This window comes from Ovis canadensis, chromosome 2 (genome assembly GCF_042477335.2).
Source record: "Ovis canadensis isolate MfBH-ARS-UI-01 breed Bighorn chromosome 2, ARS-UI_OviCan_v2, whole genome shotgun sequence".
In the NCBI taxonomy this organism is placed as follows: Eukaryota; Metazoa; Chordata; class Mammalia; order Artiodactyla; family Bovidae; genus Ovis; species Ovis canadensis.
Window position 1 is genome coordinate 228,906,574 of NC_091246.1, and position 12,492 is coordinate 228,919,065.

Sequence of the window (12,492 nt, forward strand, 5' to 3'; positions counted from 1 at the left end):
ACTGGGAATTTTAAAGACAATTTCTATCACTAGCACCTCCTCATCAAAGTTACTGTTTGTTGAGTTCTAGCTAGATGCTAGACACTGTGCTAACATTTTAATATATTTAGTCTTTATAAAAGCTCTTGGCATTGCAATTGCCATTCCACAAAAAATAATAATAATAATAATAACAAAGGCACAGGGAAATTAGGACACATGCCCTAGTATGATGAGTAAAAGGTGCAGCCTGAATTCCCAGCAAAGTTTGGTATTAATTAAATAGGATATAGGATCTTACGGAATCTAAGTTAGATTTCTAAGTTGTTCTCAAGCGCAAGGGCCATTTAGATGTCAAAATGCTTTTTATTTTCTAAATAAGTATGCTTAGAATTGAAGATTTTGTGTTCTAACCAAATGACAACCAGCAAGTAAGTAATTTAGAAACATCATGCATGCAGTAAAAATTGTTGAAAAGAGACAACTAGATTCCATGTTTGTATACGGCAACTACTTTATTATTTTCAAATGCAAACTCTTTGCATTTAGTTTGCTATTTTACAATTTACAAACTAGGTATAAAAGACCATAAATAAATGACATAAGTTATGTGTACCTAAAGTTCATGAAGGGAAGAAAAATACCTTGACAAATTAAAACAAAATAGAAAATCTCTATGTCTAACTCAAGAGATTGTTCAAATTTTGGAAAATGTATGAACCAAGCATTGTTCTGTAATTTCTTCTTCAGTATGAACTAAATTATAATATGCCTTATACATTCTAATTTTAACCACAGTCCTTGCATATTCCAACATACTTGGAGTGATACAAAAAATAAATGCACTCTTCAGTGTGTATCAATGCTTGATGTTGTTTGGAGAATGTTTAAGAAGTGAAAATATTGCTTCTAGAACTTTCCTTTACTTGTCAGAATTTAAGTGTCTTCAGACAAATATTGAGGCTATAAGTGTGTATGGATTAATACACATATCCTTCACAGATTGAATATAAGAGGTCTCAAAAACACACACACCAGCAATGTAGCAAGCATAACCTTTCTTTAAAATAACTTTGTAAAACACACCAAAGTATTTCATTCTTAAGATTGTTAAAAATAATTTGGGGCCAGCAAACACATGGTGAAGCTACTTAATTTGGTGCAGGGGAACAGCTTAATGCTGCCTAATGATTTAGCGTCTGAGCATGACATAGCATATGCGTTCACTAGGGCAGCATTCATTCTTGGGGCCAGATACAGCCCCTGAAGTTCGTCTCCTGCCCTGGCCTCTGGGGAAAGAAAACCCGCTCAGAGATTCAACCTCATTTCTTTATACATATTTTTTTCAGGCATCAATGCATAGGCACATCCCTTTAAAAATATATTAAAGTCCCCCAAAAGGGGTGAATTAACTTTGTCACTCTGGCATAGTTATGAGAATACAATGCCATACACCCTGTCAGAATGCAATAAATATTTATTGATGATTTTCTCTACTTATTCAACAACATAGGGTTCAGAATTTTTTCCCCATTTTTCCCTGATTTGATGTTATAGCTTATACAAATGGCCGCAGTTTCTGCAACCATAGCTTAGAATAAGCAAGGCAGCCACTCCGATTATGAAAAATGGCAGTATGTTGGCTGGAGTTTGGAATATGTATCAGACCAAAACTGAATCTTCACACACTGGACCTCAAATTCCAGGAGGCTGATGCACCTTTGAGGGCCAGAGAAGTTAGCTGCATATTCACAACAGCAGAACTTTCCATGTACACTGGGAACCTGAAGTTGCTTGAGGCCATTTCATCCCAACTATGCTAACCTCAAGAGTCACTGGCATGTATTTTTCTGTGACACTGGGAGACAAAGTATTAATCCAGGACACATCATCTCGAAGCTGACACACACATCTACGTTCATCTCCGAAAGTATATGAATTGCATATATTTGTTCGCATTCAACAAGTCCATTTATGCAGGAAAACAAAGGCTACTTGTATTCCACTGGGGGGTACCAGACAAATTCCATCCCCTTCTCTCCCTCCACCAAGCAAATGGTGATTCAGATGAGGAGTTCAATCAGAATTTGTGATTTCAATGCTGGGTTGTCACCTGCATGGATTTAAATTCTAAAATCACTCCACCACTAAGGTGAAAATGCCTCTGTCCAAAGCTGTAAGATGACTTATTAAGGTTAGGGTGGCTGCTACAAAATACACGTATAGATACAGGACATTTAATGCTTCCTGGCTGTTGTTCTAAGGGGACGGGGCACGGTCTCCAGGCCCACTGTCTCATGTGGCTCTTCATCTCAGAACAGGTGGCAAACCAGACCCCTCCATGGGTAGCATTCCACAACATTCACAGGCAGTTCTAAGCATGAGGTTATATACTCATACACACATACACACGCGTACACACAGGCACACCTATGTACACACATCAAAAGAGATAGTCAGCTCATAGTTAGTCTAGGAAAAAAATATATTTATATCACTGTGATGGCACACCCTGGGTATAACGTTACTTCAGCAATGCATATCATAGGCAGCTCATGGGAACTGGCTTTGTTCTGCGTGGTGGCACCTGACCTGGTGTCCATGGTAAAACCTGTAGCCTTCAGTCATTTGCTGCCACACCAATGCAGCAGGGACGTACAGGAATGAGATATGGAGATACATATAAATAAAACCGAAGGAGTTCAGGAACAAGGGCTCTTTAGAGTTGGTGCTGCCAGACAGGACATTCCTCAGTGCAATGGGAGAACAGATGCTGAAGCTTGAATATCTGCTGTTTCTTTCACCAGGAAAGAGAATTTGAAAGTCAGAAACATATTCTTTTCATCAATGAGTATCATTTCATCAGTGTCTTTGCTCCAGAACTGTCATAGTAGAAGCAGAAGAAATACGTTCAGGAGGAATTGAGGAGGGTGTGTTTTGTTTGCTCCTGTGGGCTTTGTAATCAACAGGAAGGGCTGTGAGACCAAGATAGCAGAATCTACTCCCTGTAGAGAAAAGAACAAGACTTCAGACAAAACAGCAACTGATCTTGCCAGCCAGTTGTCAATCCATGTAAGTACAGAAATGACTAGGTAAGGAGTTCAGGAGGGAGGCCATAAATTCTCACTTTCCTCTTCTGACAAATGATAAATAAAATAAAATAAAAACAACAAAAAAGTTTATTAACATCTTAATCATTACAACTCTGAGTAAGATACTATTCATTTTCCTGCTATATGGATGAGGACATGGAACCACAGAGAAGCTAAACAACCTGCTTGTGCTCATACATTCAGAAGTAGCGGAGCTGGAATTAGAACCTACCCAGTCTGAGTCTACAGCCAGGCTTTACCCACTATGGGAACAGTTTTTCTTTGCAATAAAAATTCTGACCTGTTATAGTTCATTTGTGCAAGAAGGACTTAGAGTTAATGAAAGAGTGCACATTGTATTATTCTAAAAAGTCCCAATCTTTCCAAAGAGGAAACTGGTGTATTCTGGGACACATCTGGGAATATCCCAATCCATCAATATTCAACAATATGATTGAAAAAAAAAATGCCAACCATGAAATAAAAAGCATTAGGTATTTTTAATAAAGAGAAAGTGACTTCTAATGAAATATCTGATTAGTAAAGGATCCATGTAATCTGCACATAACAGGTAGAGAGAGGAGACCCAGGGCCATGGGTTCAGCGAGGGAGGTCTTGAGACTGAAGTCCACCAAGAGCTAATAAGCCACAGCTGCCCTATCGACCTAGGTTCCAATGAGGCTGGCACAATGCAATGGAACCACTCTCCTCTCGGTCGTCAAAGAATTGACTTAAACCAAAAGAAACAATTCCTCTTCTTTTCTTTTGATAACTTTCCAACAAGACTGCTAATTGGAGTATAAACACAGTGGTCATGTGAAGCTGTTGCTGGCCTCAAGTGCACAGCAAAATTAAGACCAAAATGCATCTCATGACAGATAATTGCCCTTGTTTTATTAAACCCATTTATCTGCTTGTTTTGTACATGTGCATGTTTAGTGTAGGAGGGAGATACATAAAACTGAGTTTCTTGGTGGTAAATGACCATTATTTAAACTTGCAGGAAATACTTTATTTGGAGAAAGAATAACAAAATTTTCTTATACAATTTTCAGATAGATATTACTTCTTAAAGTTATAAATGTGGGTAAGGGCATAACTGCCAAGCCACTTATCAACATCATTTCTTTTTGACAATTATGAAAAAAAAATGAAACAAAAAGGATCAGATTTATTTTTTGTACTGTTTTCTCCTCTCGAAGCCAGTAACTCTGTCAGACAGGTATGTATTTATTTATTTACATGAAGGACAAAGTGGACTCAAATTTGACCTTAAAGACTGTAATGGAGAATAACAAACTCCATAGGGATATGCACGTTTTTAAGGTGATTTTCTTTTGCTCCTAGAAACCCCACCCTTCGAGGAGAGTTGTCTCAAAAACACATCTCCTTTGCGTCTACCAACTTCCTTCTTCACTAAATACCTAGATGTAAATATATTTGTAATATTAAGTAGGCTATCTGGAAACTCAGTGTGTATATGAAAAGGACAGGATTTGGAAATGAGAAGTGTGGGAATGTGGAGACTTATATCTAGTTGATGTCAGAATGAGAGGGAGAAAGATAAACCTTTTCTTCTTTGAATTCAAGCAACCTCTTTATGGCGGAGAATTGCTTGAACAGAGACCAGACAAAGCATGTGGTCTGTGTGGGATCAGGAGTGAAAGATGTGACTTTCATGGTGACTAAATACACAAAAGCATTGTTCCTTTGAGTCATTCATGAAGACATCAAAGTGTCTTTACCAACCAGTTCTTTTCATTGCAGTGGGGTCTTGCCCATTTCACTCTTTCCAATTATAAAATAACGATTTCATACATTTTAAGGCTGAATAATACAGGAGTGATCTTCCCCCTTTTGTATAGATACACACTTACCCCCAAACCCTCATAAACCCACTGCAAGTGAACAAGCTTCACCTGGATGATTCCCTACCACTGAACTTCATTTCACCCTGCTGTGGCCTGTTGCAACAAAACATTTGGCTTCACAAGTGAAAGACAGGTGAATAACACCTGGGACACCTTGGAGGAAGAATACACCTTTCTTCTATGATGTTCAGTGTGTTCTGCATCTGAGCATGACATATATACAACAACACCATGTGTTGGGAAAGGTGTTTCTATTGAAGTGTCATTATCTCTAATTTACAGGTGGAGGAACGGAGTTATAAAGAAACTTCCCAGTGTCAACATCGCGGTTGGCTTTGGAATCTAAGCTGTCTGGATGCCAGAATCTGGCTCCACACCCTGAGAAATAATACAAACTCCTATTGTCCTTAATCTCTCTTCCAATGTGGGTAGCTTCCTGGAAGCAGTGGAGTTCCACTTTTACTGTTACTGGATATTATTTTAGCCATTTTGGGGCCCTTCCATTGGCCTGGACTCAAATTCAGACAATGTGTCAAAATTAAGATTCAGAGGGCAACCTTTGAATGAATTTCATATTCTACTTTTCTCTCAATTCCCATCTGAACATTGCCAACATACCTGCTGAGATGTAACAAATCCACTCCAACACAGTATATAACATTAACGTGTTAGGATATTTTAGAATTGGCACACTCTTTTTATTTTTTTAAAATATTCTGCTTTGAAAGAGACTCACAGATTAAGAAAACGAACTTGGTTGGCTGCCAGCAGGGAAGGGATAGTTAGGAGTTTGGGACAGTCATGTACACACTGCTATATCTAAAATGGATAACCAACAAGGTCCTACTGTATAGCACATGGAACTCTACTCAATGTTATGTGGCAGCCTGGATGGGAGGGGGTTTTGGGGGGAGAGTGGATACATGTATATGTATGGCTGAGTCCCTTCACTGTTCACCTGAAACTATCGCAACATTGTTAGTCAGTTATACTCCAATACAAAAGAAAAAGTCCAAAAATATAAAAATATTCTGTTTTGACTATGTTTAGAAAAATACCTCAAGTCTTAAGCTGTTGATTGTAAGAAAGCAAAACTTTTAATTATTCAATGTATGAAAGGTAACATTCTCTTTTTACTCATAGGATAACACTATAATGCCACCTTATTTGAACTGGACTATGGGAATTGAAAACAAAATACCCCACAGCTTTACAGAAGGAAAGAAGTATACAATTTCTTTTTAAAAAAGCAAGTGATCTCCCTCACATTTGTCAGCTCTTAACATGAATATCCAGAACTCCTAAACTTCAGCAAAAGTGGTGATAAAACAAAAATTCTTGGAGTAGTTTAAAAAACAAATTTCACATTCCTTTTGAACAGAAAAGCTTTTACAACTAATGTTGCAAAAAGGTTTTTACTAAACTGTCATGATTTGACAGCATCAAATTTAACATTTCTTGCTCTTTAAGAAACTGCTTTCAGGATAAAACCAAGGGGGGAAAAAGGTCATTAAAATCAACAAAGCTCTTGGTTAAAAGTGATAAAAGGGAAGAGTTTAGAAAGTTAAAATCCGTCCAGTTAAAAAAGTTAGGCTATTTGCTTCTAGGAATGAATATAATCATTTGAATTCATGTGTTTTAAGAAGAAAATTCCAGAATTAAAGCACAGGTACCTAAGGCTACTGGGCTTGATGGGTGAAAAGTCTGATTTTTTAGTTGGTCACTTTCTAATAATGAATCGGTCAAGGTGACTTCCAAGCCTCACTGCTGCCATCTAGACAGGTCTCTCCCAGCTGATCTAGTTTGGTATTGGAGGCACTGGAGCAGGACAGGAACATGGCTGGGCATGTGTTTGGAGAAAACCACACTCCAAAAAGAAACATGCACCCCAATGTTCATAGCAGCACTGGTGCCAATAGCTAAGGTGTAGAAGCAACCTAAAGGTCCATTGACAAAGGAATGGATGAATATATACAATGAGACACTATTTGGCCATAAAAAGAATGAAAAATAATGCCCATTTGAAGCAACATGGAAGTAAGTCAGAGAAAGAAAAATACCATATGATATCACTTATGTGTGGAATCTAAAATATGACACATATCATATGATATTGCTTATATATATAAAATCTAAAATTAATGATGCAAATGAACTTATTTACAAAACAGAAACAGACTCACAGACTTTGTAAACAAGCTCATGGTTACCAAAGGGAAAACGTGGGGAAAGGATAAATTAGGAATTTGGTATTAACATATACACAGTACTATCCAGGTGGCTTAGTGGTAAAGAATCCGCCTGCCAATGCAAGAGACACAGGAGACTCAGGTTTGATCTCTGGGTCAGGAAGATCCCCTGGATGAGGAAATGGCAACCCACTACAGTATTCTTGCCTGGAAAATTCCAGGGACAAAGGAGCCTGGCAGACTGTAGTCCATAAGGTCGCTTAGAGTCAGACACGACTGAGTAACTGAGCATGTTCCAAATAGGAAAAGGAGTACGTCAAGGCTGTATATTGTCACCCTGCTTATTTAACTTCTATGCAGAGTACATCATGAGAAATGCTGGGCTGGAAGAAGCACAAGCTGGAATCAAGATTGCCGGGAGAAATATCAATCACCTCAGATATGCAGATGACACCACCCTTATGGCAGAAAGTGAACAGGAACTAAAAAGCCTCTTGATGAAAGTGAAAGAGGAGAGTGAAAAAGTTGGCTTAAAGCTCAACATTCAGAAAACGAAGATCATGACATCTGGTCCCATCACTTCAAGGGAAATAGACGGGGAAACAGTAGCAGACTTTATTTTTTGGGCTCCAAAATCACTGTAGATGGTGATTGCAGCCATGAAATTAAAAGACGCTTATTACTTGGAAGGAAAGTTATGACCCCCCTAGATAGCATATTCAAAAGCAGAGACATTACTTTGCCAACAAAGGTCCATCTAGTCAAGGCTATGGTTTTTCCAGTGGTCATATATGGATGTGAGAGTTGGACTGTGAAGAAAGCTGAGTGCCGAAGAATTGATGCTTTTGAACTGTGGTGTTGGAGAAGACTCTTGAGAGTCCCTTGGACCGCAAGGAGATCCAACCAGTCCATTCTAAAGGAGATCAGTCCTGGGTGTTCTCTGGAAGGACTGATGCTAAAGCTGAAACTCCAGTACTTTGGCCACTTCATGCGAAGAGGTGACTCACTGGAAAAGACTCTGATGCTGGGAGGGATTAGGGGAAGGAGAAGGGGATGACAGCAGATGAGATGGCTGGATGGCATCACTGACTCAATGGACATGAGTTTGAGTGAACTCTGAGAGTTGGTGATGGACAGGGAGGCCTGGCGTGCTGCAATTCATGGGGTCACAAAGAGTCAGACACAACCGAGCTACTGAACCGAACGGATGGATATATAAAATAGATAACCAACAAAGACCTACTATATAGCACAGGGAACTATATTGATCATCCTGTGATAAACCATAATGGAAAAGAATGAAAAAAAGATGGACACATGTATACATATAACTGAATCATTTTTTGGTATATCTGAAACTAATACAATACTGTAAATCAACTATACTCCAATCTAAAGTTTAAAATAAAAAAATTAAATTTTAAAAAGGGTATGTTACATGTCAAATACTCAAAAAAGAAAAAAAAAAAAAAAACACCAGAAAATGAAACCAATGGAAAAGACCTTCCAGAACTCCTCAATTGAAAAAAAATTCTCCAAAGAATGGAACACATGCAGGTCAATAAGGTTAGAGGTTATTACCCAGTACCCAAAAGATGCTCAATAACCATTTGTGGCAGGAATGAAGGGCACCAAAGGGCAAGAGGACCCACACAGTACGAAAGAAAGCACAGCCAGTGGAAGTCTAGATGCTGTCCTGACCTCATATGGTTTCTATTTCACTTCTTCCTGGAAGAACAGGAGAGAAGCCATATTACTTTGGGTCTCCTCTCCCATTGAAATCTCAACCCGAACTACCTGATAGGCATGACAGATATTTACTGCTCAGTGTTTCAAATAAGATAAAGTTTAAAAAACACTTTCACTAGAGAAAGACTCATTGCTGGTTCTTTTGTCTTACCTTGTAGATCTGGGCTTGCTTCTTTAAAGGAGGAAAGTATGAAAGTTCCCTACACAAGATTGTCACAATCCACTATCCATAAGGTAGTTACGATAAGTTTGTAGAGTTCCCAAATAAGACTTATATGGCACAGCCTCGGGCCCAAAGCCCCTGGTTTGCCCAGGAAGGGGGTACGGTGTTTGGGATTTATTATTATTATTATTATTATTTTAAAATACACTTTGCTCTTCTCTCCAGCCTCTCATGTTGTCATAATCCACCAAGTGGCTGGAGCACAGGGCAGCAACACTGATGAATCACATAACGTTCACTTAGGTTTTATCCATTGTACGAACCAAGCCTTAAAAGTCACAACTGGGTCCTTTCAAAAAATGGTCCTGGGCACGGTCTTCATTCCAGTGAAAGAAGAATGGACTGTAGTTTATGCCACAAACAAAATACTACGGTTGTAATTCCAAATGAAGAGACGATCGAGGATGTCTCAGAGAAGCTCAGTGTCTGGCAGCAAATACGGCATTGAAACTCGGAGGCGGTGGTCTATTTATATAGGTACATGTAATTTACAGATTAGTGATGGACGGATGTACTTCTGAGAAACAATTTGTTCCAAGTCTAATTCAAATGACGGTTGTCATTTCTGTAAGCCCCACGGTTTCAGCAATCTGTACACCAAGCAACGCTGCAGATTTTTTTTTTTCCTTTAATTTCAGAGGGCGAAGACGAAGTAAAAAAAGTGCAGTTCTTCAATTAAAGTGCATGGATGAGGTAAACTAATTTCAAGAGTTTTGAGTTTATTTAATACTGGCTCAGACTGGAACCATTCTGCCGTGTATCTGCTGCATTTGGGTTCTCATTGCCTGGACGCTGCTCAAGACCTTATTCTGGTGTGTGACAGCTGTGATGCCAATCCTGGCCAGGTCACTGTAAGTTGGGGGAGAAAAAAAGAGGGAGAGGAAGATATGATGAGGGCTGAGAATCTCTTCCGGGCTTCATGCAGACACACATTTGAATCAGCCACAATTAATACAGCACAACAAGGCAGGTGTATTAAAATGTTTAATTAAGCAACTGAATGCAACAATGCAGGTGCTTTATAGAGGCTGTGCAAAATTATACTCAATCAATCAAAATGAAAGGCATTCCAGTTTTCTTTAAAAAAAAAAAATGAGGATGATGATTATGCAGCTCAAAGCAAAAAAAAAAAAAAAAGGAAAGGAAAATACTATTAAATCTAGATTTACCCTTTGTGTTACATCGCTGAGTACTTACTCCTGGTTCATGTGCACTACAGCCTCTAGCGTGGTATAACCAGCAGCAGTGAAGTTATCCTTATATCGGTCCATTTTAATAGCTTGGAGCCAATCGCCTACTGATACCACGGCGGAGAACTCAGGGGAACTTGGATCCAGCAAGGCAGTGTTAGGTCTGGAAATGGAACGGGAAAGTATAGACAGACAATTTATCAGTGAGATGGCATGACTCAGAAGTCAGATGGTCCAAGACTGGGGAGGGGAACCAAAGTACCAAGAACAGACTATAGATAGAATCACCAGCGACAAACGTCATCATGTTATTTTTCAACCCTAATTTCATAAAGCTGCAAAAGCATGTCTCAATCACCCTACTTGTTTTGAACTTCATTTCCTGCATTTGTTTTATGTGGACCTCTTAATGCATTAAGGATCAGAACAGGTCTTTTAACAACCTAGCCTGGGGCAAAGGTTGGGGGGTGGGGTGGGAGGTGGGGGCGGCCCTTTGTTGCTGAAACTGGCTCAGTCTTTGCAGACAGTCCCTGCCAGAACAGAATATCACAGACTTTAGTTCAGCAGCTATGGAAACCTTAGTGAAGGATAAGTAAGGAAAACTGAGAGCTTGCAGCCTGCCAGACTTGATGGAAGGAGAGAGAACACTGAGAGTTCAAGTCCGGCATGTTTCCAGCCAGGTTCGCAGGAAGGCTCAGTTCATTCAAACAAACGGGACAGCAGGGAGTTAATCCCCTCTTTAATCAACCCAGCCTGACCAGCACGTGTGCCAAGACTGGCAGGAAGAATGGCCACTTTGATCACTGTTTGGATTGTGGAATGTGCGCCTCGTCTTCCTTTGCTGGGGCTCCTAAGGAATGATTTCAACAAATTCTAAGCACTTCTTATTAACTTATTTATTAGCTGACGCATTTCTCAGGCCAGGTGTTTTACATTAGATCACCATCAAGAGCAACTAGAGTTCAAGGTAAGTGATCTGTCATCCTTCATGAGATTCATAAACAATAAATAACCTATTTATGGATAATATTTATTAAGTGAATTACAGTCATCTTGATCATCAACCTACTTAATAAACATAGGATAAACATTAATAGGGTATTTTATACACCTTCACTACAATTTCCTGCATAGTAACCTTGCTACTTATTAAATTCTATTTTCTTAAACTTCCTTTCCATAGAAATTATAGAATGTGGTTGCTCTTAACATTTTGATCTGATTTTCATCCTGTTCCTTGTCCTTGAACATGAACATCTAAATCAGAATTATATTATCATCCTGAATTTTCAACCAAAAAAATCCTTTTCTTGTTAAAAAAAAAAAAAATCAAGCCTATCTAATGGCCTAACTTTCTACATAGTAGAATTAATCCAATCCATTTTTAATTTTTCCCTAAGTTGTTTTGATTTGTATTACCTCTATTTTATATATTAACAAAAACTTGTTTTATCAATCAGTTCTGTCCAAATAATAGCTTGTTTATGACCTTTCTCTTTGTCCACTATATTAATTAAATCGAATTTTTCAAGTAATATTCTGCAGATTTTTATGGTAAGAATACTCAAGATTTCATTTTTTCCTCAATTTTGAGCCAGTAACAAATATGGTCACATAGAGTCTGAGACATTAGTGTTGAATGTTTACCAGGAATGTTTGTTAATGGACAAAAAAAATAGTTTGCATTTACTTCTAACTTTAACCAAGAGCAGTAGAAGAGCAACATGGAGGCACTAGGTACCTGACAAGGTTAAAATGACCTTAGAATGAAAATATCCTTACTCAGTATTAATTAATTCTAAGGGTCATTCTTAAGCTTATTCTGGAAGCCTTTGTGCTCTGTGTGGAACACCATGACATTTGCCTAATTTTGTGCTGAATCACATACCACGCTATACTACCTCCCATTATCAGCAAGCAGTAAGAAGTATCAAAGCTCTGTAAGTACTATCAATGAGAAAAATTCAGAAGTGAGAAAAGTGTATCCAATAACTCAATTTGTTCTGCCTTTTGGTGCAAAGCACTATACAGAGTTAGCATGCTACCAGGAGAAGCCTCAAGTACCAAAGAGCTGGACTTGGACCTTCAGACAAACTACATGGGATCAGGAGCTGGAGATCTAAAAGTTGGGGGAAGTTTACCTTGGAACAGAAGAAACTAGCTACACCTGGAAAAGAGGTCTTAGCATCATCTATTTTC

At 38.6% G+C, this 12,492-nt stretch overlaps 1 protein-coding gene across 4 annotated transcripts in view; it reads right to left on the bottom strand.

Annotated features, from left to right (window-relative positions):
• EPHA4 (EPH receptor A4) overlaps positions 1-12,492 on the bottom strand; it is a 178,048-nt gene that overhangs the window by 14,879 nt on the left and 150,677 nt on the right. For 2 of the 4 annotated variants that reach the window (XM_069574653.1, XM_069574654.1), the window contains exons 16-17: positions 10,301-10,456; positions 9,032-9,952 (exon numbers count right to left, since the gene is read on the bottom strand). In XM_069574653.1, the coding sequence (XP_069430754.1) occupies positions 9,838-9,952; positions 10,301-10,456 (271 nt within the window). In that variant the 3' untranslated portion in view covers positions 9,032-9,837. Of the gene's footprint in view, positions 1-2,445; positions 2,985-9,031; positions 9,953-10,272; positions 10,457-12,492 lie in introns of those variants that run through there. The other 2 variants (XM_069574652.1, XM_069574655.1) reach the window with 2 other exon arrangements.